Below are 25,226 nucleotides of genomic sequence, written 5' to 3'. Positions count from 1 at the left end.
TCAGATGCCATCCTGGTGCCAGCCTCGGGCCCAAGGCACAGCGCTGTGCCCGCAGGTCCTGGTGTGGGGGCTGGTGAAAGCTCTGACTCACCCGATCAACGGGCTGTTCCTGCCTTCTCTCCGTGCTGTTTTCAGCTTCTGCCGGTGCCAGATCAAAGCAACGAGAGAGATGCAGCTGCAAACAGCTCTTTATTAGAAACAGCAGGTTCAGGACTTTGCAAGAGGGTATTTCTTGTTACTAATTCTTGGAGAGTGGAGCTGCCAGCCTACGAAAATGCTGGAGAGGGGAAAATTGCTGTGTGGGGGCTAATGGGGCTTTCACAGCCTCTGCATGGGAACCATTGTGCCTGACAAACATGGGGGACGTGGTGGCCCCTGAAACAACAGGGGAAAATCAAGCTTTAATGTTTTGCAGGCTGCCAGTACCAAAGAACATTTGCCTTTGAAAGCCACAGGAGGCAGAGCTACAGTGAGCCCACCCTGCTCCGCCTGCTCTCCCTCCTACCTGTCACTGCAGCTGCCCTGCCGCCTCTGGGACAGCCCAGAGCTATCCCAAACACTCGTAGCCACCTCAAGCACTGTCCAGCACGTGTTTGTGTATCTGGCAGGGACCTGGGACCTCACTGAGTGAGGCCCTGTCAGCCAGCCTCCCCGTGCAAGTTGCCTTTGTGATGGCCCCATAGCTCCAGATGGGTCCCCAAAGTGGGACAGAGGAGCAGCATTAGAGCTGTCGTGCTGGACCCCATTCTTCAGCCAAAAAAGGCTTTGTGGTTTGACAGGTCCAAGCTGTGATGTCCAGGCCACTGACTCCTGCTGCACCTCCCTCTCAGTGGTCTGAGCTGCTTGGCCTGGCTGGGAAGTTGACTGGGATGTGGGTGGGGACTGTGGGAGCCCCAAAATCTGGAGCCTGACTGTGGAGTGTTCAGAAAATGTGCCCGGAGAGGGCTGCAGGGCTGACAGGCTGCAGAGATGTGAACTCGCTGGCTCAGACCTGTGCAGTTTCTCTCCAGGCAGGAGCTTTCCTGCAGCTCAGCAGGTCAGGACCCAAGTGGGGCAATGGGGATGCTCAGGTCACCCCAGGGCACTGCAGAGCAAAATTGGTCCTGCTTTGTGTGCTGGTCTGGGATTGCCTTTGCCTGGGGATGTGTGGCAAGTGTCTGCACTCAGGAGGTGCCATGGGCACCCTGCTGAAGCTGAGCTGAGGGAGTCAGTTGTCACCCAGCTCTGTCACCAGGTCCCCTTGCTCTGCAGGATGACCTCCCCTGCGTTGGACAGAGGAGCCTGATCACTTGCCAGTGCTCGGGGTCTGTGAGACATGGCCAGTCCTTGTGCTTCCCATCCTCCAGATGCACGCCAGGAGATGTCTGGTCTGTGGACAAGGAATGGTGGCTCAGCTTAACACCTTCACAGTCCCTGGCACTGCTTCAGTAGCTCTCTGCCCCCCAGGATCACTAATGCTCCCAGTGACAGCCAGCACCAGCAGAGCTGCCCTCTGAGCTGGGCACATCTCACATTGCACTCTGAGTTTGGGGAGGTTTCTGTGCTTCCTCCCCATGGCAACCCTCTCCTGCCCATGTCCTCACAGCACAAGTCATGAGCCTGCCTCCAGGACTTCATTCTATGACATGAAACTTGGCACTCAGGGGATGGGAAACAGGCTAGATATGGATTTTTGTTTGGAGAAAAGTCCCAGATGAGTGTCCACTTGGGATGAGGTTAGCCCGTGGTTTAGGGTGGAGAATTTCTGTGTTTTGGGGTGGAGGGTGCCCGTGGTGTGGACCAGGGCATTTCAGCTCCCAGGCTGCTGTCCTAGAACTGACTCCAAAGCTGAAGGAGAGCCTGGGAGAAGAAAGGGACATCTCCCTTCCTTCCTTTACACTTCTTGGCTGTAGCCCAGCACTGCTGCAACCCCTTGCATGAGGATCTTTTCCTTTTTCTCACAGCTTGCTTCTGGAAGTTACCTGCTACCACTGTCCCAGCACCTTCCATTGGGGCCATCCATGCATGACTGTGCCCCTGGCTGGTGTGCACAGAGCTCTGGAATGTCTACAGTCCCTGCTGGGGAAAAGGGGAAAGGCTCTGCAGCAGAGGAGGGGTGTCATGGGGCGGGGGAGAGGACCATAAGGATCCAGGGTGCAGGACTGTTTCTGCCATAGCAGTGGACCTGTGGCAAGGCAGAGTGACCACTGTGGCCTGGCAGGGACCTGCTGCTGCCAGCAGCAGATGAATAAATCCCTCTCACTGGAGCAGTGTCCTGTGGTCACTCCATCCCCACACTGTGCAGGGTCCTGTACCCTCCCACCATGGCGTGTGTGGTGTTGGCAGACAGCAGTGCCTGTGCCCTGGAAGGGGATGTCTCTCCTGACACATGCATCCCAGTGACCCAGGGCAGCAGAGACTGGGGCTACAGCTTCATTTCTGCTAAATATCAGAGGGGTTTCCACTGCAGGGAAGTTCCCTCCACCCCCCAGCACCCTCCATGCCAGCAGCCTTGGCCCCTGGCTGACAGCACACCAGCGAGGCATATTAAAATATAGTTTATTGCTGTTCTTAGTTTAAAAAACCCCAACAAACCAAAACCAAAACCCACTAATAACAAACCCAGTCCCCAAACCCAGCGCTGTCTGAGGCAGGCTTGCGAGGACACACGTTTAGTGCAAAGAGGAAAGCGGCAGTGAGGGCTGAGGGGGCTCTGCTCGCCCTGTTCCCACAGAGCCCACTGCACTCACTGTACAGTATCGATTCGTCCTGGGGTTGTTTGGGGAGGGCTGGCCAAATTCACGAGCTCTGGTGGGAGTCCTGGGGGAGCTGGAGGTGTCAGAGGGGGAGCATGGGATGTCATGGCTGTGCAGAGCAGCTTTGACGCCTCATGTCAGCGACATGGGACAGGAAAGAACAGTGCTGAGCCAAGGGGCACCATACCTGCCCACACCTCTCCAAGGACACAGCACTTTGCCAAGCAGCCACTGCCTGCTCTCCTGGGCTCTCCAGTGTGGAAACCAAACATGTGCCCTATCCTGTGGCTGCTCCCAGTTTCAGGTGCCTGAAGAGTTAGTGGGGACCAGGGGTTGTAGAGTTAGAGCATGGCTGCATCCCCTGCAAGGTCCTGCAAGGCATGGAGAGGCTCCTTAGCTCTCAGGAGCCATGCGGGACCTTGCAGCCAGCAGAACAGGGTGCTGGTACCCACAGGAGGGATGCCCTGATCCTCAGCTCTCCATCCTCAGCCCTTTGTGAGTCTCCTCACCATGGCAGGCTCTGGCATCACACCAGGCATCACCCCCAGCACCCACCTTCCCCTGTGTCCTCAGGGGAGTCAGCACATCACAGACCTCAGCAGTGAGCACAGTCTGCCACTGCAATGAGTTGCTGGGGCACAGCCTTTTGGTGTCTTCAGAGGGAGCTGGATGCCTTGGAAGAAGAGAGGGTTGCTCAAACGCCAGCCCCAGGTGCTATACAGGGTGGCACCAGGTGAATTCAAACAGCTCCAGCTCAGGGAAGGCACTAGGATCCCAGGACGGGGTGGCTGGGACCACATAGGGCTGGCAGAGCAGCCCCAGCTGCACAAGGGGATGGGGAGGCCGGGCTGGCCCAGCCATCTGGGGGGCTCATCTCTTCCATGAAAGCGCCGCTGAGGGGGGCTGGTGCTTAGCTTTTCCCAGGACAAGTAGTCACAGGTCGTGAGACATGTTTTCAGGGATTAGGGATGCAGCTGCATCCAGATGGGACCAGTGTACAGGCGTGGTCAGCACTGACAGTGCCCAGGGGCTGCAGCCAGCAGTGCAGGAGGAGGAGGCAGCAGCAGGGGCTGTGAAGCGAGGCACTATTTCTGAAAGGCAGGGGGTAGCAATGCTGTAAACCCCCTCCAGTCCCTCCATCGGCTGGTTTTGGCTGTGTCAGGACGGTGGAGTCGGAGGGCTTGGCCGGGGCAGTGCTGCCAGCCCACCCCTCGCTGGGGTTAGGTCATCTTCCTGGCGACGCTGGCGTAGGTGTGCTCGATCTCCTCATCTGCAGGACAGGTGTGACTGAACTCATCGCAGGCGTAGGCGTTGTTGAGGTAGCGCCAGACACCCGTCATGTCCTCTGGGATCTCAAAGCCGCGGTACTTTTTGGCTGCAATCTACAGGGGAAAGGAAGAGGAAGAGGAGGCTGAGACTTTCCAGACCTGGGGGAGATTCACTCTCTGGATTTGACAGCGGGGACTCCCTGTCAACCCCTCTGGGAGCAGGTAGCCCCACCTTGGCCCTGCGGGCTGGTGCCATTACCTTGATGATGTGCAATTTGGGCAGGAGGTTGCAATCAGCCAGCGTCAGGTGGTCTCCGTCCAGGAATTTCCTCTTGGAGACGGTGATGTCCTCCACACTGTCCTGGTCAACCTCCTCTGGGAGAGGAGTGTTCATATACACATCCAGGCGATGAAACTCTCGCAGCAGGGCCTTCTCAAAATCTGGGAGGGCACGAAACCAAGAGCAGTGAGCGGGTGCCCTGGGCTCCCAGCTGAGCCCCAGGCTGTGCTGGGCTGGCTGAGCCTCCCCCAGGCTTTGCAGAGAGGGAAAAAGCCCTCAGACCACACGAGTGAGGCACAGCATTGACCCTGGTCAGTCTCTGCTTCCAGGGGACCTGAGCAGCATCTCCCCATGCTCTGCTGTTATCCCTGTGGAGCACACAACTCACTTCATCCTTCCCACCTCCCCCCTCCACTTCACAAGGAGGCTTTGGTGGGGCAGGCAGCAGGGACTTTAACCTGATGCCAGGATTTGCCTGAAGACAAAAGCATCTCTGCCTCCCGATGATTACAGCTCAGCAACCCCACCCCCAATCCTTACTGATATTTGCTTCCTTGCGTGGGTTCTTGATGTATGCTGAGAACTTGGCAAAGATGTCACTGCCCACGTCGAAGGACTCCTTGTACTTGGGGCTCAGGTGTGGATACCTGGAAAGAGACACTCATGTCAGTGCAGGCAGGGATGGAGCAGGGAGGCAGCAACATCAGTTCCTGGGCCGCTGTGCCCAGGGCTGGTACTGGAGGATGCAGGGGATGTTCAGCTGTCCGTGGGAGAACTGTGATGCTGTGAATTACTGCAGCTGCCACTCTGTGAGTTGTGTCATCTACCCTGGGTGTTTGCCAGAGGACAATCTCAGGGCAGAAACTCCGTGGCTGAGGGATGCTGGTGGCTGTGGAGCCCCAGCTGTGCCTGCGGGCAGTTCTGGCCCAGCCCAGAGGATGAACGTTGGCACAGAGGGGTCTCGGGAAGCCAGAAGCTCCCATGACAGCCTCAGGAACTGTCTCCTGCTTGCAGACATGTCCCAGGGCACGCTGGGCAGCTGTGACAAATGCTTTTGAACTTCCTCTTGTGCAGCAGCGGGAGGGTGGCTGCAGCCATGCAGGGCACGGGGAAGGCTGGTTTGGGGGGCTGCAGGCAGCGCCCCAGTGAGCTCAGGGGGCACCACCCCCACAAGCAGCCCTGCAGGCCACCTGCACTGCTGCAGTCAAGCAAGGCCATTTGCTTTCGCTCAGCTGAGTACACTGAGGATGAGTGAGCAAAGGGGGTCTCGTGTTCCCCCTCTGCCTCAACACCAGCTGCCACAGCCAGCAGCAAAAACACCAGTTCCGGGGTCCCTGCAGGGACCTCGCCGCACTCTTACTCTGTCCCCGGTGACGGGATGCTATGACTGGTGCACTTCCTCTTATTGTTTCCCATTCCTGCCGCCCCCACGCCCTCTCTGGGGGACCCAGCCCCACAGCATCGCAGCCCCTGCCCTGCAGAGCAAGCTCAGGGGATGTGGGGGCCATTCCCCTGCCCGAGCTGCCCTCGGGCACCTCCTGGCACCCTGCCCCGGCTTTCCCAATCTGCCAAGCGCTGCGCAACGCTGTGCCGGGGCCAAAACGGAGGAGGAGGGAGTTTGTAATTACGTGGGCGGGCACAGGGTCTGCTCCAGGAACTCCTCAATCTTGATGAAGTCTGTTTTCAGCTCCTTATTGAACAGCAAGAAGGGTGGGTTGGTGCCCGGCGCTAAATCTTTCAACTCTTCAGGTTTCCTGGAGCGGAGAAAACAAGCAGGCTCAGAGCCCGCATCCTGCCTGCCCCCGCCAGCCCCAGGGGGAGCGGGGGGCAGGACCAGGAGCGTCCCCAGTTGCGCACTCTGCTGGTTTGGGGAGCTGCCAAGTTCCCCCCAGCCCCTCGGTCTGCCCTGTGGTGCCTCTGGCTCACCCTTGCATCCAGCAGGACAGGGGGTCCCTGGGCCGTGCACACGTTGGCAGGTAGCCCGCAGGTGGCAGGCAGTGTGTGCACAGGGAGTGCCCGTGGGCAGGGGCACACCGGTGTGGAGTGGGCAGGGGGAAGAAGTGCTGATGGGGGAGCTGAGCAGGGGGTGTCTCCGCCCACTGCTGGCACGGGGCTGCGGGGATGTCTCACCTGGTCATGTCCACTGTGGTGACGTTGAACTTGACCCCTTTGAGCCACAGCACCATGAAGAGGCGCTGGCAGAAGGGGCAGTTTCCGATGTTTTCTCCATCCAGACCAGCCTGCCGGGAAAGCAAAGAAATGAGGATTTAACCCTTCCACAGATAGGATGCCAGGAGTTGGAGAGCCACTGGAGGTAGGCACATGGAGGGCTTGGACACGTACCCAGCACCGGGGCTTGGCTGTAGCCCTGAGGCCACTGGAAAGGACATAGAGCATCCTCAGGATGCCCGGGGTCTGGTCCTTCCCAGAAATGTGAGATAAATCTGGGAGGAAGTGGAGAAGGAGGCAGGGGAAGGAGGCAGAGGGTGATTGCTAGTGGATGAGGAGGAAGGGAGGGCCCGCTTGGCTGGGAGGCCAGGCTGAAGAGGGTGGGAGAAGGGAAATGAGCTCATGTTTGCCAGGAAAAGAGCAGTTTGTTTTCATGTGCTGTTCATGTCTGCCTCCAGTCTCATGTGCATTTGATGAACCCAGGCATGACTCCCCCAGACTGGCGGTGGCCAAGAACCACCCAGCATCCTGCCCCAGGCTGAGGGCAGCGGGGCTGTGCTCAGGGGAATTTGTGCTGGCATCCCACACAGCGTCAGTAGGAAACAGAGACGACTTTCAGCTGCTAAAGGAACCTCTTTCAGCCCCTCTGCATGGGCACAGCTGCTGCATCTCAGCACTCAGGGGGCTGCTCTGTGACCAGGACAGGGTCAAACAGCAGTAGGAATGCGGGAAAGGGGGGGGGGCTTGGACATCCTGCCTGAGTCCCACTAGGGCTCCCTCACCAAGGTCTCACCCAGGTGATTCCTGTTCACCAATCCCAAGGGAAGGCAGCAGCAGGCAGAGTGAAGCCCATTTCCTTGCTGTGTAGCAGCTGGACAATCCTTTGCGCACAGGACTGCAATGCCTTCCGAGGAGTTTGGCAAGAGGAATGTGGAAGGTTCCCCCCGTGCAAACAGACTGGCTGACGTGCTGCTCTGAGACGGAAGTTGAGCTGTGGCGAGAGGTAAAATGGCTCACAGGAAACTCAGCCTCTTTAAGAGAATGAACGAGTTCCTGAGCTGCACGTGAGCCATGGTGCTCTGGAAAGGGTGGCTGCCCTGCCCCAGCAGGGAGGAGCAGCACAGATCACACCAACCTGTCACAGGGGGATGCTGCTCCCGTGGAGCCGTGGGACATGAGCCCCAGTGGGACAGCTCTGGACTAAGCCTTGATATCTGCTGGTGAGCTTAAGTCCAGAGGCTAAGCAGAAGGGTGAATAGATTTAAGAGGATCTGATGGAGTCAAATAGCAGCAAAAACATCCATGGTGGGCAGCTGGAGGTGACTCCGGAGCTCACACCTCTCTGGGGCTCCAAAGACAGGATGGCTGAGGAGGCAAGACCTGTGCCTGGCTCTCCTGGGCTGGAGGTAGGTGCTACAGGTCACCTGTGGACTCTGGAGTGCTTGGCTTCTCTAGGGGAGACACACCATCCTCAAATTCAGCCTAAAGGGGACAGTAAACAGATCAAAACCCTGGCACTCCAGGTGGTGAGCTGGAGCAGGGCAGTCTGCTTTTCCGCCATGCCAACACCTTTTAGTCCTTTCAGAGGAAAGAAAATTGCTTTTAACTAGCATTTTTTGTGCTCAGCTGTCATGGAATGATGCTCCTGAGGAGAAACTGGAAGAGAAAAATGTGTTGGTTCATTTGGGACACGCCCAACAGTGAAGCTGAATCCACACACAAGGCTGGTTGCTGGCTATTAATAACAAGTGCTCCCAGGGGCTTACAGCTCAGGAGCATCCTGTGTCACTAATAGCAAATAGGGCTTCTTTGGAAAGGGGTAAAACTGGGTCTCAGACTTCCTGTGAAGGAGCTGGAGGGAAGAGTCAGAGAACAGCCTCGAGGGCTGCCTGTGGGCAAGAGCACAAGGCATCTCTGCTCCCCGTCCCCTCTCCATCACTGCTGCCACCTGTGACCCCAAACTGCTGCCATTCTTTGGAGCATCTCCAGCACTAACAGCTCAGCAGGTGCTTTTGTGTCTGCCTAGCACGAGGACCAACGCTTTCCTTCCTTCTCTCCCTGCTGGCTATGCTCCCCTCAACTTCCCTGGCCTGGCACAAGGCTGGGAATGAGAAGGATTAGTTTGTCCTGTTGTACCCCCTGGGAGCTGTTGTGCTGAGCCATGGCAGCACATAGCTGTGGTGGAGTCCCACTGGAGCAATGGTGGGGTGGGGAGGATGAGGAGAGGAGGAGGTGCCCCTCAATGGGGCTGCTCTGGGCTCAGACAGTGCTCGCCTGCTTCAGGCTTCTCAGTGCTCCTCTAGGAGCTCCAGCCTCTGGGCAGCTTAGGCTGGTTTTCCCTCTCATCTTTTAAAAATGGAGAGGTGGGGGATTTTTAGAGTGAAAAGGAAATCAGGATGGCCTCTGCAGGGAGAAAGGATTAAGCCAGGCCCATCCCAGGATGCTCCGAGCCAAAACCTTTATCTGGAGGAAGCGGAGGGGAGTTCCAGCAGCGCCTGGGCACTGCTGGGACAGCATTGGGCTCTGGAAGGGCCCTGCTGTCACCAGCTGGCCATGGGGAGAGGCCCCAGGAGCCAGGGGCACTCAGGGGAGACTTGCAGCCACATGCCCTCCCTCCCTGGTAAATGCAGAGCAGCATGGCAGGGGAGTCATCAGTCTGCACTTCCTTCCCCAAAGAGCCTCGCCCGCTCTCCCTGCTGCAGCAAGGACTGGGGTGGGGGCACAGAGCCTGCAGCCCCCCCAGGCTGACTTTCCTCACTCTTTTGCCCTCAGATGATGGATAAACCCAGCCTGGACTAGTGCAGCATCTCTAGAGGCATGCAGGCTTTCAGCCACAACTCTGTGAGGCCTCACGAGGCTGCTCACGGGGCATTCAACCCCCGAAGTTACTTGGCAGTTCCTGTGGTTTCCCCTTGGTGAAACAGCCTGAAATGCAGTGGGAGGACGGAACAGCTTTGCCTGCTTGGGGCACTGCTAAATAAATGGGACTTGCCACAGCTCCTAGAGGCACCCCGAGAGCCAGGAGGCAGCTGAATGCCTGGTGGGGCTGTGGGACAGAGCGTCCTCCCAGGCAGGGAGACCCCCCCAGCTGGAGGGACAACGCTCTTGCCAGGGGCACGGCAGGGTGAGGAATAGCCAACCCCCTGGGGACACCCACCCCAACCCAAGGGCAAAGTTGGATCTGCTCCATGCCCTGCCTGTCCTCACCAAGGTAACTCCAGCGTTCACCAGAGTGAAACGGGTTGCCATGCCGTGCCATGCAGTGCCATGCAGTGCCAGTGGGCGCTTGCAGGAGCTACCCCTGTGATTTACAGCTGTCCCTGGTCACTGGGAGCTGTGTCCTCATGGAAGGTGCCTGTCAGCAGCCAGAACCACTGTGTCTTCAGTAAAGATGGGTCCTGAGTGCTGGGAGGGAGTGGCACAGCATCAACTTCGCTGTGAGCAGACAAGCCAGGAGGGTTTTTTCGTGCTAAATGAAGACACAGAGGAAGTCCTGACGACACTGCTGGTTTTCTGTTTCACTTCCCTCTGAAAACCCCCTTGAACATGCTGCTGCCATTGCAGTCACCTTTTTCTGTATCATCTTCCTTTACAGCCATCCCAGGCTAAGCAGGGAATTCAAGATGCAGATTACTTTCACCAAGAATATGCTTGTCTGGGTTCGGCTCAGCCAAGCTCGATGTCCAGCAAGCAGTGCTGTGGCAATTTTGGCAAAGGGATGGGGGAGATCCCTCTTGGGAAGGCTCAGATAATCCTTTCTAACACATTTCCAACTACAGCCTAAGGAAGGTACCTGAGCCAGGGAAGCCAGTGCCTCCAGCCCAGTGCCACAGTCCTTTTGTGCACCTCCAGGAAAGGAGGAGCAAAGCCCATGGGGCTGAGTGGCTACAGAGAAACCATCCTTAAAACCTCGATGTGGTGGCACAGGGGGGCATTGCCCCCCCAGTCACTGTCACTTGACAGCGTGTCCCAGGGCCCCACTGGCATTGCTGTGGGCACACGCAGTTACCAGCTGCCAGCTTTGGCTCCTCTCTTTTTGCACCACACGTGTCCACTGCAGATATTTTGAACTTGAGTGTTAAAATGTTCCAAGGAAAGCGTTCAGAAAATTGCTTAACAGGGAAAAACCCAGAAACCATTTCCAGCAAATACCCCTCTGTGATGCTGCCCCGTCCTGCCCACGCCTGGGCTCCCGCGCCGGCTCCCGAAGCCATCTGTGCTCATTTCACAACCCCACTCGCAGGAGAGGCTGAAGTGGCAGCTCCCAGCCCTCCCGCTCGCTGTTCCCAAGCTGGGGCTTGTCTTATCTGGGTTTCGAGAGGCACGTGTGTGCCCGCTCCTTCATCACACCAGCTGCCAGCAGTGCCACTCCCCTGGGGTGCACGACCACCGTGAGACCAGGGTGTCTCTCAGGCTGCTGGTGTGATACCCTGTGGTCCCTGCACCACTGCATGCCTGCTCCCTTCCTCTAGGCACCCACTTAGCCAGTCCTCATGGCAAGTAACACCGAGCTTGGTACCCATCTCCAGCCTCGTGGAATGTGAAGACACTCACGAGTTCCCACCACCTGCACCCAGCTGGAACCTGGTGAGGGTGAGCCAAAGAGTCACTGCTCCCCCCCCCCCCCGGGACCCACCTTCACAAACAGCTCAATCTCGGGCTCCTTGGTGGTGTTGTGACTGTCCATCCCGGCAGTGTGGGGACGGCCTGCTGGCTACCCACTGCTGTGGTGAGTTGGTCTGTCCTCTGCAGAGCTCTGACGGGTGAGGCTTTCAAAGGGCTGACGGTTTGGGCCCCTCGGCTGCTCTCGCCCCGTGGAGGGCTGGGGCTCGCCCTTTCCTTCCTTCTGAAGAAGGGAGGAGCAACAGGGTGTGCGCCGGGACCCGCCAGCGAGCGGGGGAAGCTGCCGGGGCCTCTCAGACGTGACTCAGCATGGGTCTATCTGGTCATGTTCACGAGTCCCCTTCCAGTCTATCACACCCACCCAGGCACTGCTCCAGTGCCTCTGAGCAGTGGGCTGGTGTCCCCAGCACCGCTGCCGTCACTTCCCAGCTGGAGCAGGGGATTACAGAGGAATCATCTCGCCTGCCGCTCCAGTCTCATAGTGGCCCTGCACCACTCTCCCACCCTCATGCTGGTGTCTGGTGCCCCAGGGCTTCTTTATCTCCTTGGGGTGAACCAGCTGACCTTCCCACTGCCTCCTGTGGCTGCATTACGATGGGTATCCGCCTGGAGGGAGGGTACAGCTCCTCTCCCAGCCTACCACCCTCGGGGGCCCCTGGCTGGGCTCCTCTGAGCACCCATCGCTGCAAGGAGCGGGGCTGCACAGGGGAAAGTGCTCAGGGAAGCTGAGTGGAGCAGCTTGGCCACCTGCCACCAGGTTTTTGAAGCCAGGGCACGGCCCTTGGGCAGGAAGGATTGCAAAACAGCCAAAGTGGGAGAGCAGAGAGGCTGGAGCAGTGTCTGGGAGCAGTGGGGAATCCCAGAGTGCCCCTGGCAGCTGCCCAGCTGGGTGGTGTGTAGCAGGATGGTGGGACGGGATGTCTCCGGGACTGACCCCCGGCAGGGCCCCATTCCTGGAATTTGGGCTGTTTCACAGGAAGGATGAACGACTTGCTTTCCTCCCCAGGATGGGAGGGAAATGTTTGCTGTCAGATCGCCCTGGCTGCCGTCCCAGCAGAGACAGCTTCTCAGCACCCACGGGCTTAACTCTTGGGCAAGACCCATCTTGCACCTCTGGATCCCAAAGCTGGTACCATTGCACAAAATGGGGACCCCCGATGCTTGACTCTGCCCCCCCCTCCCCCCAACTCAGATAAGCTCCAACTTTCCTAAAAATAATCAATCCCTGATCAGGCAGCAATCCCCACTGAAGCAATTAGGATGGAAAATGATTTTGCAGGCTCCTGGAGGAGGCTCCCCAACAGAGATGCTTCTGCTGGTCCTGCTACTCAATCCAGAGTGATGTTTATGCTGGGGGCTGCAAGGGGAGGCAGGGGGGGCATGGGGGGCATTTTTCTTTCTGCCCCATCAAAGATTTTGGAGAACTTGGAACTCTCCTCGAGGGGTGTGTGCCGGTCCCTGCTGCCACCCCGCCCTCTGCCGCTGCCCCTGCCCGGGCGATGCTGAGCCTGCGGGAGCCTCGATGGCTCCTGGCGCTGCCGACTGCTGCTGTCTGCGCTGACCTCAGCCGGGGTCAGAGCCAGCAGCTCCAATCCGTGGCATTTCCCTCCAGCTGAAGCAGCAGGCAGGGACTTAACTCCTGCAGGCGGGGGGCACGGGATAGCACAGTGCCCTCTCCAGAAGGTGCTGGCATGTCCAGTACCTGGCCCCACAGAGGCTGTGGGGCAGAAGGGTGGCAGCAAAGACCGGTACCCTGCCCACAGGGTTGGGTGCAGGCAGAGTGTTTGTCCTTCTGCAGGAACAGCCGCCTGGGAGGCAGTTCAGGGAGCCTTTCCCTTCCTCCTCACAGGGTGAATGGCCGGACATTTGCCGAGATCGAGATTACGGCACATATGTATCCGGATTTCTGCCTGGGAGAAAGCTGGGGGCACTTTGGAAACCTCTCCAAGCCCTGCCCATCTGCCCAGGGGGAACAGAGGCAGGAGGGAGGGGGCTGCCGGTTTTCTCCGCCAGCAGCGGTGATGCCAAGGCATGGCACTGACTTACCCGTCGCAGAGTGCCTTTGAAAACATGTCCCCTCCCTAGGGGAGGTGTCCCTGTGCTGAGAGTGAACCAGCCGTCCCGAGCAGCCCCTGGCCCCGGGCAGCAGACAAAGAGCGGGTGCACATGCGCCCGCCCGGCCCGGGGCAGAGAAATGAGCCATTGTCCCCGCGCAGTGCCAGCCCCGCCAGCCACCACCACGGACCCGGCCGGCACAGGCTGCCTGGTGGGACACAGCGGCTGTGCCATGGCCAGGCTGGTGGGGCCAGCAGCAATCCTGGTCCTCCTCTGCCTGGCCGTGGGTCTGGAGGCCAGCCCGGAGCTCTCCGGTGAGTCGGGGCAGGGAGGCGGGGGATGCCGGGGCCGCGCCGGTGTGATGGGAGGGCGAAGCGACAGCAGGTGGGTGGGGTAGGGGCAAGTGAGCTTTAAACCGTGGCAAGCCAGAGGGAGTTTGCCCAAAACACTGGGATTTCTTTATCCCCACGCAGGCCTGTGATCTGAAAAACATCGCACACGTCCCACAGCCGCGGTGTGTGTGAGGGAGTGGCTGCCCTGCTCTGTTGTGCTCCCTCGGACAGTTTGGAGGCAGAAAGGCAAAGAAAAAAATATCAAGCCAGTCCCTGAGCTTTGCTGAGCCCCGCCCCCCCCAACCACGATGCTGATGCCCTCGGTGCTGGGCAGTGTGTGGAGCACCCAGGGCTGCCTGTCGTGCTTTCCCTGCTCTGAGAAGTGGAGGGAAGAGATGGGCTGAAGCTGTACCTGGTCCCTGGAAAGAGCTGATAGCTGCAGCCCCAGCCAAAACCACCTGTGAGTGGGGGTGCTGCAGGGTGCCCTGGCACAAGACACAGCAAGGGCCAGAGCCTCTTCCCCAGGGCCTTGTTGGTGAGCCTTAGAGATGTAGCCAAGACAAAAATTTGGGATCTCTTGTGCCCCAGCCCTTTGAACTGTCAGGACTGGTGCAGGCAGGCTGGGCACCAGGCATTCCCCAGGGATCATCTGGGAACAGCCACACACACCTTCTTTGTTCTTTACTGAGCCTGGGTGGGTGACAGCCTGATGCTGCAGGGCAGGCTGCAGTGAGGAGGACAACCACAGCAACAGGGACTGGGTCAGCCACACTAGTGGGCCACCAGAATCACTCGCAAAGTCTGCATGCAGCCTCCTTGCCGTGGTGCCACCCCAAAAAAATCATCTTCACAGCTGCTCACTGCCCCAAAACAGTGTGATGGAGAAACCTCTGTCCTTGTGGCACTGTTTGAGCCTTGGTTTTAAAATACAAACCCCCGGTCCTGCCAGCCAGGTGCTGACAGCAGGGCAGGGCGGGGTTTGGGGAAACCCATTTCTTCTCCTATTTCTTCCCTGAGTTCCCCACCATCCCCAGGATTTGGCTGAGCCCTCTGTGCCTGGGGCTGCCCAGCAGCAGGGGGTTTGGGCAGCTCCACCTCCAGCACTGCTGGGGGAGGTGGGTTTGGATTCAGTGCCAGGCAGAAGTCAAGGCCCAAGTGGGTCTGGAATCTTCAGGGGAGCCTGGATCCTGCCAAGTGTGGGGCTGTAGCAGGGGATACAGATGAAGGGGAGGGGGGCTGGCAGCCTGGGCAGGGCCCCATGCCCCGCACAGCCCCCAGCATCCAGTGAGATGGGACAACCATATCACTGGACAGAGCTTGTCCTGTCTGCTCTTCATGGGCACTGCACCCTAAGGGGCAGAAATCCAGCTCTGTGCCATCCAGGGAGCATCTTTGCATTGCACTGGAGCTTCGACCTGGCTAAAACACCTTGTTTACTGCCATCCACCCTCCTCTGCTTCTCCTTTCCTTTCTCCTCCAGCATGCAGAGGAGCAATCAAGGGCTTGCTTGTGGGATGCTGGGCACCCTGCTCATTCATCCCAGCTTGTGAGGAGAAATGTCAAGGGAGAGAGTAACTCTGGGCCAGAGACAGCTCCCAGCTGCACCCACTGACTCCCCAGGGAGTGATTCTGGCTGCAGATGCCAGAGGGTTAGTGGCAGCAGGGAAGGTGAAAGGGGCCCTTTGTGCCGCTGAGCCTGGCACTGGTTTGCAGAGGGAGAGAGGGGGGAGCTCATGCTCCCACCTTCTTGTGTTGGTTTGAGGGAGTTTGACACACTGGGGGCTGGGGGACAGGGTTCATGTCCTGCCCCAGGCCCCAGCTCTAGAGGGGGGGCTGGAGTGCAAGTCCCTCTGAAGACCCCACAGCTGGGGATTGGGGTCTGTGACCCACTCAGCAGCCCCGGGTTGCCCTGTCCCCACCTGCCAGCCTCAAAATGATGCTTCCCCTTTGCTTTTGTTTTATTCAAAGACGCTAATTGCTCCACTCAGGGCCCTGCACATAGCTTTTTTTGTCAGTTTTTCCTGCTTCCTCAGCCTTCTCCAGCAATCAGTGCCTGCTCAGAGCACCTGACAACTTGCAGAGCTGTTACTAAAACAGCTTCCTCGCCCACCCAGCACAGCTGATGCCAAGTTGAGCTGATCTCTGCATGTTGAACCCTTGGAGAGGATGGGCAGGACAGTCCCACCTCACTGTTCCCTGCAGGGAAAACAAGAGGGTTAGTGATGTGTGACACAAACTAGGCAGGATTGAAAGAGAGAAGCATTCCATGATGGGAATTCAAGGAGGGAAGAGCCAGTGCCCATTGAAAGGGCTGTGGGCCAGGAATGGCTCACACAGATGCACTGGGCTTCTCCAGCAGAGATCTGGGGCCAGGCTCACACTCATCCATACCAACCCAGCCATCTGTGGGAATCCACAGCAGCTGCTGGACCCTTTTCTCATCCAGCTCATGGCTTGACTTGTGACAGACCTGTGACTTGTGACAGAGTACATCCTCCTCACCCTGACTCTGAGATCATCGTTGGGGGACCATCCCTGGCTTATCCTTGGTGTTCCCCTGCCAGGGCTCCATAAAAAGCCCGATTTTCTCTGAACAATTGACAGCTCCTCATGGGATTCTCCTGTATATGTTTTCTCTGACCTGTTATCCTGCCTTCAGCTGTCGCTTCCCGTTGCTAACCAGTTCAGCTATTCCAGGCTGCTTTCCAGCCCCTTGGCAGCAGTGCTGTATGCAAGGTTTGCTGCAAGCCCATCTTCTCTGCTGCTGCCCTGCTCTGGTCCTGTTCACCCCCAGCTCAAGACATCCTCACTGCCACCAGCACTCGGGAGCCCAAGTGCCGCCACTGCCGCGGTCCCGGTGTCTCCTCTGGCCGGGGCCAACCCCGCTTTCCCCTTCCAGGGTATCTGCGCAAGGTGCTGAGGAACCACACTGCTCACACCTGCGATGGAGAGCAGCTCCTCATCGTCTGCCCTCGCAAAACCACCATCAGCATCCTCGGTGCCTTCTACGGGCGCCGTGTGCCCAGCACCAACCTCTGCCCCAGCCCTGGCAACGCCTCCCAGGAGAGCACAGAGTGCACGTCGGGAACCGCCCACCTGGTAAGGGAGGGGTCCCAGGGGCCGGGCTGTGCAGCCCTCTGTCCCCACATCGCTGAGCTGCCTGCTCGGGCTGGGGGTGCAGACAACACAGACTCCCTCCGCCCCAGGGAGGTTGTGGCCATCAGCATTGGCATCCACCTGCGGGGCCCTTTTCCCAGATTTCAAAGATGAGAGTGAAAGAGATGTTCTGCCGTGGGGCCTGGCAGGAGGCACTGCTGCGTCCTGAGGGTGCAGCAGGCTCAGGGAAAGCCCTGGCAGCTGGGGCTGGGTCCTGGGAGAGGAGGAGTGCTGCAGCCACGGTGTCGGGCTCGTGAAGCGAGACAGGACACCACGAGGTGCTGTGCTCAGCTCTGTGGGTGCATCCCCTGGGGTTAGCACAGAGCTCAGCTCTTCCCCAACCACAAGCAGCGCCTGTCCGTGCTGGCAGCTCCCAGGGAGTGGATTAATGAAGTGGATCAAAGGGGGCCTGCTCGATGGAGAGAGTAGGAAAGCAGAGGTTGGCAGAAGGAAAGGGAAGGGATCTCCCCAAAGCTGATGCCTGCGTCCCTCGGTTTCATGTGCTGCTTTTCTCCCCCTGTTCCAGCTCCTTGCTAGGGCTGGCGCAAACCTGCAGCAAACCCAGAGGCTGCAGCTGCCTGCAGGGAAAGGGAATGAGCTGGAGAAGAGGAAAAAGAGCTGAGGGGCCAATTCCCTGCTCTGGGAGCTCTCAAGGCTTTGCTGCCTGATCCTGCTCCAGCCATATATCCCCTCCTGGCATCCTGCATGTCCTGGGAGCTCTGCAAGTGCAGAGCCAGACCATGCTGGCATGGTACCAGGCTGGCCCCATGAAGCACCCTGCAAACTCAGATCAGGGTCCCCCTCCCTGCAGGATGGAAGGTACAGCCTGGCACAGGCATTAGGAGACCAAAGGGCAGGTCTGAGAGCAGGTCTGTGTAGCTCTGGTTCACACTGGGGTGGAGCTGCTCCAGCCAGGGGACCGTGCTGGGACGAGGGTGGAATACCAACTGCTGCTGAAGGAGCAGGAATGGAGGGCAGAGAGCAGGGCTGCTGCCGAGCCTCAGCTCTGTTTAGGCAACACCTGCAAAGAGACATCGTGTTTCCTTTGTGAATCTCCCTTCTGGCAGCCAGCGAAGACCAAGGAGAGGCTCAGTCCTCTGCTGGGCTGAGGGGACAGGGACAGAGGAGGGGAAGGAGAAATGAGAAGGGTCTCCGTTCTGGGTGCTGGGATCCTCGGCCGAGGAGGCAGCGAGGGTCGGGTTGAGGGTCGGAACCAGCCGCTCCCTGCCGCCGGCAGCCTCTGCTCCGCTGCGGGGCCGCTGCTGCGGGAAGGAGGTGGATGCAGGGGCAGGGAGCACCACAGCCACCCTAGGCCGGGCTGCCCAGGGATTCCTGCCACACCCAAGGGCCCGGCGCGGCCACCCGCGGCTTGGCTGCGTGGGCAGGAGGGGACAGCGGCCACCCCGCGGGACCTCGGCGGGACCCGGGCGGTGGGTGAACCCTCGTCCCCACCTTGTGGCTGCGCGGGGACATTGCAGGGGCCGCGGGGACGTGAGCGCACGGGGCAGCGTCGGTGCACACGCCCGTATAGATGTTACAGATGTGCAGCGTGGTGTGGTGCTGGCGTGCCGGCACAGTAGCAGCAGGAGGAACTAGTTCGGGAACGGGCACTGGAACTGGGGTGTCTTGCATCGGAGGCAGGCAGGAGTAGCCATGGGAGACCACTGTGAGGTGAGAGGCTGTTTCACTGAGCCTGGTGATGGCACCGAGGGAGAGCAGGTGAGCACAGCGTCAGAGCTCCACACCCACCTCACACCTGCTTCCCTCTGCTCCCCAGAAGCTGCTGGCTGAGTGCCAGGACAAGCAATGGTGCCAGTTCTCAGTGCACAGCCAAGTCTTTGGGCCAGACCCGTGCCCTGGGACGCACAAGTACCTCATCACTTCCTACAAGTGCCGGCCAGGTGAGGTGGAGCAGGGTCTGGGTAATGCTGCATGGGCGCTTTCTGGCTGCTCAGAAAAGGGTAAAGAGGAGAGCAGGGCTGCTCTTGTACCTCACAGCCCTCCTCCAACCCTGCCCTTGGCCTAAGGGAGGGGCTGCAGCTGATTCAGGATGCATTGGGACGCTGCGGTGTCACTCCCCAGGGAACCATCGGATCAAGACCGTGTGTGAGAATGACAAGCTTAGGCTGCAGTGCCGACCCAAATCCATCCTGGCCATTTATTCTGCAAATTATGGACGATTCCTGCGGGGCAAACCCGAGTGTGATGCCCTGAATACTGGGGGACCCCATATAGGTATGCCAGAATGGTTCGAGACAGAAATGGGGCCAGGAGCCATGCAGAGAGTATGGCACAAGTACACCACTGGGCTGTACCTGTGCCCCTGGCCCCCAGCTGGCCAGTGCCTGGTGGACAGGGGCAGGCAGCCCTGCCTGTGGGTCCATGCCTCGTGTCTCTGCAGAGTGCTTGGCTCCAGACGCCCTGCGCAGGGTGTTCAAGAAGTGCCACCGCAAGGGGAACTGCACCGTGGCTGCTGACGAGGCCACCTTTGGGGACCCGTGCCTCCCCGGCATGAAGAAGCAGCTGCGAGTCTCTTACACCTGTGGTGAGAACTCCCCACGGAGCTGGGGGCACAGGGGCACCGGCAGAGCGCCTGCTGTGCCCACCTCGTGCCGGGCAGGTGGGAGCACAGGGCTCCTCAGGGAGACAGGGGCTGCTGGGGAGGAGCGGGGTGGTGATGTTTGGTGTGTGCTCTCCTTGCAGTGCCCAAGCAGCTGCTGGAGGAGGTGGGCCCTGACACCTCAGACCCCTTCCTGCTCTCGGACTACATGCACGGTAACGTGGCGGGAGGGAGGTTACACCACGGGCAGTGTGGTACCATGTCCATGCTCGGGGGGACCAGCCCTTCCATGGCCTGGCTGTGTCCCTATACCAGCTCCATCCTAGCATCTCTGTCCCATGGCTGAAGCCACCCCTTGGTCGATGCCCATGGCTGAGGGGCTGGAGATGGGTCTGCTGGGAGCAGGGGAAAGGAGGGCCTGCGGAGTCATCCCCATGAAGGATGGAGCGTGGTGTGGAGAAGGACAGGCAGGGCAGGCAGCTGGGCCACAAGGAGCCAGGAGCACCTCGTGTCTCAGCCTGCGCCCCCTTGTCGCTGCAGGTGGCTGGTACAAAGGGCCCAGGTTCTCCAGGCTCCGGGAAGACCGCATGATTTTTACTAGCTCTCTGGCAGCTTTTGCCCACCTTTGGGGTACGTGCCCTCCCCGGGTCTCACGCAGCACCCAGGGGAGCGGGACAGGCTGGGGGGTGACTGAGGTCCCAGATGGCCCCAACTCAGCCCAGGGCTCATCTCAGAGGCAGCTGGACCCCAGACCCCTCCAGGCACGCAAGGGAGGTGGGCACGAAGCCCCCGTGCTGGGTTTGGGGTGGACAGGTAGGGCGGGAGCTCAGGGGTTGAACAAGGCCTGAGGACCTTCAGCATGGGCAGTTGCAGTGCAGCTGTGGTCCTGCCTGTGGATCTTCCCTTTCCAACGGGCTAGATTACCCATTTGGTCTCCTTCCCTCCTGCCCTGTCTGCAGGCACTGATAGAGAGCACCTCTCTGCAGGCAAAAACTTCCCTTGCCAGAGGAAATTACTCATTTAATTCCTGAAGAGATGATTCCTTCCCCTACTCTGCCTCTCCACATACCAAGGGGGGGATTCTATGGGGAAAGGCACATTTTGGGACACTGGTGGGTGCTGATGAGGCTCTGAGTGCCACCCTCATGATGACTGGGGCAGAGTCTGTCTTACCCCTGCAGCCCGGATGCTGAGGGCATCCCTGCTTCTCTCCTCTTACTCCCATATGCCTGGCAGAGGGGATTTGCAGGCACTGGTAACCTGCAGGCTGCAGAGCAGTTTGTACCCTGGTGTGTCTCCTTGCTCTTCCCCTCAGGTGTCCCAGAGAAAGTCGGCCTCTACTTTCTTTGCGGGGTCTCAGGAGGCCTCATGCTGCTGCTGTGTATCATCAGCCCCAAAACAGCCTTCCTGCAGGAGGTGGGGGAGGCTCTCAAAGACCCAGAGCTGGGGAGCAGCTCGGAGCTGGGCAGGACCAAGCTGCGGGATGAGCAGGATGAAGACCTTCCTGACGACAGCTCCTCAGACTCCTCCTTCCGCCGCCTCACCCGCACCTACCGAGCCACTGACAGCATCTTCAGCCCTGAGCTGACAGCAGCCATGGAGGGAGCGGTGGATCACCAGGGCTACGGCGGGGAGGAGATCTGGATGCCCAAGGAGTCCAGCCCGTATGCCATCCATAAGATCAAATCAGCCACCAAATAAGGACTGGAAGAAAATGGGTGGGGAGCAGCAGGGGGTGCAGGCTCAGCAGTGGGACCCGACATCAGAGCCGTAAGAGTTTGGGCTCCGTGAGGTGACTGCACATCCCGAGCCGCAGCAGAGTCACGGCAGCTCCAGTGTATCCATCAGCCCACTACTCCACCAGCCTGGAAACTTCTAACCTGGGGGTGAGATGCGGTCCCTGGTTGTGATGAGGGGCTGTGGGATGGCTCCTTTGCCACAGACACGCCGCTAACCCTAAGCTAACCTCCCTGTTCTTGGCTCACATCATGTGGCTCTAGTGTTTAACCCTGCTCAGCTGAGCCCACCCTCAGCCCTCTGAGGGTGTTTGCTCCCATTTCTCCTTGGGTGCTGGCTTCCACCCCTGGTGCTGCAAACACATCCTGTACTCAAGGAGCGTAGATAGAGAGGCAGGAATGGCCAGGACATGGTGGGGATGCAGGTGGAGCAGGTGGGCAAGCACAGGGGGCATCACCCAGCACAGCTCCCCCAAGGTGCATGCCATGCAGCCCTGGTGCCCTGGGGGAGTTGCTCCCTGGGCTGGAGCAGCTCAGCACAGCACTGGCTCTCACCTCCCTGAGGGCATTCAGGAACTCTGTCACCCTGCCTTGCTCTGTGCTTTCCTTCATGCTTTCCCCACTGTCAGGAAAGCCCCGGGCTTAACTTGCTGGGGCTTTTTCCAATAAATAAATGCAACAGCTTTTGGACTCAATGTCCCTCCCTGACCTCGGCCATTAGTAGTGAAAAGAGGAAAAAAAGGAGGAGGCAAAGTTCAGCCCTCCCTGTGCAGAGCAGCTCCTTGGCTTCTACCAGTGCTGGCACTGGGCCATGGGGAGCAACAAGTTGGGCCTGTTTTATCATGGGAAAGGATAAGGTTTCAGCCTGGGGAAGGGAAATGGGGGAGAAGCAGCCTGTGTGGATTCCATGAATGATGCTTCCTTGTCCTTGCTGCTTCTCTTGAGCCTGAGGCTCCCTGTCTGGTAAATAATCCTGGAGCTAAGGTCTCCAGATGCCACGCAGAGAGATTTCTTGGCAGCGCTGCAGTACCAGGGAGCTGGGCTAGGGCTGGGGGCTGCTCCAGCTCTGAAAGGCAGCTCTGTGGTGCTGTGGGAAGAGGCTGGATGGAAGCAGTGACCCAGCTCTCCTCACAATAGGGACATACTAGGCACAGATGCTCTTGAGTGAGCACACAGCAGAGCCTAGTAGGGGGAGCCAAGGACTTGCATCCTGCCTGATTTGGGTGTTTGCTGAGGAAATGCCAGAGCCCAAGGAGAGCTTGAGGGGCTCTCACCTCCAACCAGCCCCCAGATCCTTTGGTGATGGGCAGGGCTGAGAATCACAGCCTTCCCTCCATGTGCCAGCTGGCACAGCTCCTGCTGCAGACCCACGTCATCACCTTGCACTTCTTGCTCCCCTCATCTTTCTTCCCATACCCCCCATCGCTGGGGGGGATTTCAGCTCATATGGTGCAAGTCACAGCCCCTGCAGCAGGGCTGGGTTTCCCGAGAGCCTCCCAAGGAGCACCAGCACAGCAGCGCCGTGGAGACTGGAAAAGCCGGCTTCCCCATGCCAAGCCTGGGCAGGACAGGCAGACATAGACCTGTCTCAAAGGAGGCAGCTCACCCCAGCCCCCACAGAGCCATGGGCAGAGTTGGATGGGGGTTTGGCTGAGGATCTTACCCCACAGGGCAATGCACCGTGTTTCCATTGGCGGTGGGATTTGTCCTGGCTCTGCCCGGCTAGTATGCATCCAACTCGTACTTTTGTCTGGGCTATACACTGCCCCAACATGCATAAGGATCCAGGCAGGCACCTAGATCCCACAGGGATCCTAGAACAGCAGCGAGCAAGCCTCAGAGAGCTCCCAGGCCAGGGACAGCGGCAGCAACACTGGGATAGGTGGGGCTGGAGAGGACAAGTGGCCAAGGAGGGCACAGGGTGGGCTGGAGCTGCAGCAGCCCTTAACCAGTTTTGGGAACTAAAGGGACCCAAGATCAGTGGGACCCAAGTTTAAACCCCCACTGGCCCTGTGAGCACCCCGTAGCTGTGCTGCACCCCAAAGTCGTTCTGGTGCTCCTGGCTGTCCATGTCCCAGGTCTTTCTGCTGGAGACGTGGCAGAGCTGCCTGAACACAGCCCAAGCCGTGTGCCTGATCCTGCCCCCATGGACTCTGAGTGGCAGGTTTAAATCCCCTCAGATGCTGGCACTGGAGTGCTTCCCTGGCCAGGGCTTCACTGGCCCCACCAGCAACAGTAGCACATGGGTGTGGGATTATACCAAAGGATTTTCTTGGGCTAAACCTAGGAATCTGCAGTTTTTCTGGGAATCTGGTGGCTGGGGGAAGCTCTCCTCTGCTGTAGCACTGAGCTCTGCTGAGTTTACCTGAGTGGGGGCTTCATTTGAGCCAGAGCTCAGTGCAGTGCTAAGGCCCCCCAGAGCTGCTGAGGGCACGGGACCCCCACACGGCACTGGCACGTGAGCCAAGGACTGTGCTAGTTCCAACATGTTCTCTGGAAAGCCACGAAGGAGCAGAGTGATACAGTGAGCATCAAATGTATGAGCTTGGAACATCAATCATGCGACTGACACATGAAAAGTGGGTGACTTTTCCAAGACTCGTTTATCAAGGAACAAAGCAAGCTGCGGGTGTGAGGAGTCTCATGCATTCCTTTCCTGACACATGGAAGCTGACTACAAGCCAACCACATTATCCCATGAGTATGACAGCCTTGAGCGAGCCTTCTCTGAGCATTCCCAGCTGCATGGCAGGGGTGCCCTGCAGAGCTGCGACGCCCTCGAGGCTACTCCTTGAGGCACAGAGAACTCTGACCCTCGGCAGATCTTTGGTAAGCAGCCAGTATCACATATAGCTCATAGTACAGGGACTGTGATCTGTGCTTTGGTAACTTTGACCCTGTCCTGGTCGCTGTGGATCCCGGTTTGAATGGGGTGGTCCCAGCGAGCCTCTCCACTGAACTTGGTCTGTTGTGCCTGTAGGACACCACGTGAGCACTGCTCCTGCGGTACCTCCCACAGTGAGAGCAGGGTTAGATAAAATATTCCAAAAGATTCTTCCCTGTGAGGGTGGTGAGGCTCTGGCACAGGTTGCCCAGAGAAGCTGTGGCTGCCCCATCCCTGGAAGTGTCCACGGCCAGGTTGGACGGGGCTTGGAGCAGCCGGGGATAGTGGAAGGTTTCCCTGCCCATGGCAGGGGTTGGAACTGGATGCGCTTTAAGGTCCTTCCACACCTAAACCATTCTGTCATTCTATGATTCTCCAAGTGATCCGAACCCTCCATTCCCGACGAAGGTCACGGGAGGTGCACAGCCCACCCGGGGCACACCCTGTCCCCCAAACCAGAGACCCCAGACCCATGAGAAAGGGCAGCCCTGCTGTCAGGGGTGGGGGGCAAAGTGGGGGACCCACAGCTCCAGCTGCAGGCAGAGGCAGCGGACTCAGAAACCCGCAGAGGTCGCTCACAGAATCACAGAATCAATTAGGTTGGAAAAGACCTCTGAGATCATCGAGTCCAACCCTATTGACCCAACACCACCTCGTCTACTAGACCATGGCACTGAGTGCCTCATCCAGTCTCTTCTTAAGTACCTCCAGGGACAGGCAGCCCTTTCCAATGCCCAGTGTCCCACTCCAATCCCCAATCACCCTTTCTGTGAAGAACTTCTGCCTAATGTCCAACCTAAACCTCCCCTGGTGCTGCTTAAGGCTTGTGCCCTCTTGTCCTACTGCTGGTTGCCTGGGAGAAGAGACCGAAACCCATCTCGCTACACCTCCTTTCAAGGAATTGTAAAGAGCGATAAACAAGGTCTATCACTCCCGAGCCTCCTCTTCTCCAGGCTAAATAACCCCGAAGTGCGGCGGCAGCCGCGGAGCCCCCACGCCGGCCAGCGCGGCCGCCATGACACCCCCTCCGGCCCCTCAGGGAGGGATTTAAACGGCGCCCGCTCCCACCAATCACCGCCCGCTCAGAGGGCCGCTCGCCCCGCCCCCTCCGCGGGCCCGCCCTCCCATTGGCCGCTCGGGCTGAATTTTAAACCCTGCCGCCCTGCCCCTTAGCAACTGCATCCGTCCGCGCCCGCCGATTGGCCGCCGCTCAGGCCCCGCCCCGCGCGCTGATTGGGCGAGGCTCGGCCAGTGGGGTCCGGCCGCTGCCGAACTGCTACTTTTGAAAGAGCCGGTGCCGGCGGTGCGGGGAGAGCGGGCCGGGTATGGGTGAGTGAGGGTAATGGGGGAGTGAGGGTGCGGGTAATGGGGGAGTGTGGGCCGGGTATGGGTGAGTGAGGGTACGGGTAATGGGGGAGTGAGGGTACG

The 25,226-nt window shown here is 59.0% G+C and overlaps 3 protein-coding genes across 5 annotated transcripts in view; 2 read left to right on the top strand and 1 right to left on the bottom strand.

The window, feature by feature from the left end:
- Nucleotides 1–2,521: 2,521 nt before the first annotated feature.
- LOC113956187 (chloride intracellular channel protein 2-like) lies at nucleotides 2,522–11,488 on the bottom strand. Its single transcript, XM_027662449.1, has 6 exons — nucleotides 11,089–11,488; nucleotides 6,414–6,523; nucleotides 5,912–6,037; nucleotides 4,824–4,930; nucleotides 4,263–4,444; nucleotides 2,522–4,117 (listed from the first exon to the last, which is right to left on the bottom strand). Exons 1-6 carry the CDS (start codon nucleotides 11,137–11,139, stop codon nucleotides 3,956–3,958), a joined length of 738 nt encoding a protein of 245 aa, XP_027518250.1. The 5' UTR covers nucleotides 11,140–11,488; the 3' UTR covers nucleotides 2,522–3,955.
- A 1,505-nt stretch (nucleotides 11,489–12,993) lies between these two features.
- Nucleotides 12,994–21,588, top strand: LOC113956194 (protein eva-1 homolog C-like). Of its 2 annotated transcripts, XM_027662458.1 has the most exons (8): nucleotides 12,994–13,444; nucleotides 16,362–16,561; nucleotides 18,396–18,519; nucleotides 18,701–18,853; nucleotides 19,020–19,163; nucleotides 19,322–19,393; nucleotides 19,719–19,808; nucleotides 20,494–21,588. In XM_027662458.1, exons 1-8 carry the CDS (start codon nucleotides 13,270–13,272, stop codon nucleotides 20,877–20,879), a joined length of 1,344 nt encoding a protein of 447 aa, XP_027518259.1. In that variant the 5' UTR covers nucleotides 12,994–13,269; the 3' UTR covers nucleotides 20,880–21,588. The 2 variants fall into 2 exon arrangements, with proteins under 2 accessions (XP_027518259.1, XP_027518260.1); XM_027662459.1 differs by lacking the exon at nucleotides 19,719–19,808.
- Nucleotides 21,589–24,996: 3,408 nt separating this feature from the next.
- Nucleotides 24,997–25,226, top strand: part of CCNB3 (cyclin B3) — a 5,094-nt gene continuing 4,864 nt past the window's right edge. For both annotated transcript variants that reach the window (XM_027662420.1, XM_027662422.1), the window contains exon 1: nucleotides 24,997–25,127. In XM_027662420.1, coding sequence (XP_027518221.1) covers nucleotides 25,124–25,127 — 4 coding nt within the window. In that variant the 5' untranslated portion in view covers nucleotides 24,997–25,123. The remainder of the gene's footprint in view (nucleotides 25,128–25,226) is intronic.

The sequence above is a fragment of the Corapipo altera genome, unplaced genomic scaffold (genome assembly GCF_003945725.1).
Source record: "Corapipo altera isolate COAL_440 unplaced genomic scaffold, ASM394572v1 326, whole genome shotgun sequence".
NCBI classification, from domain to species: Eukaryota; Metazoa; Chordata; class Aves; order Passeriformes; family Pipridae; genus Corapipo; species Corapipo altera.
Note: the sequence above shows the minus strand (reverse complement) of the source record. Positions and strands in the feature narration are given on the sequence as shown.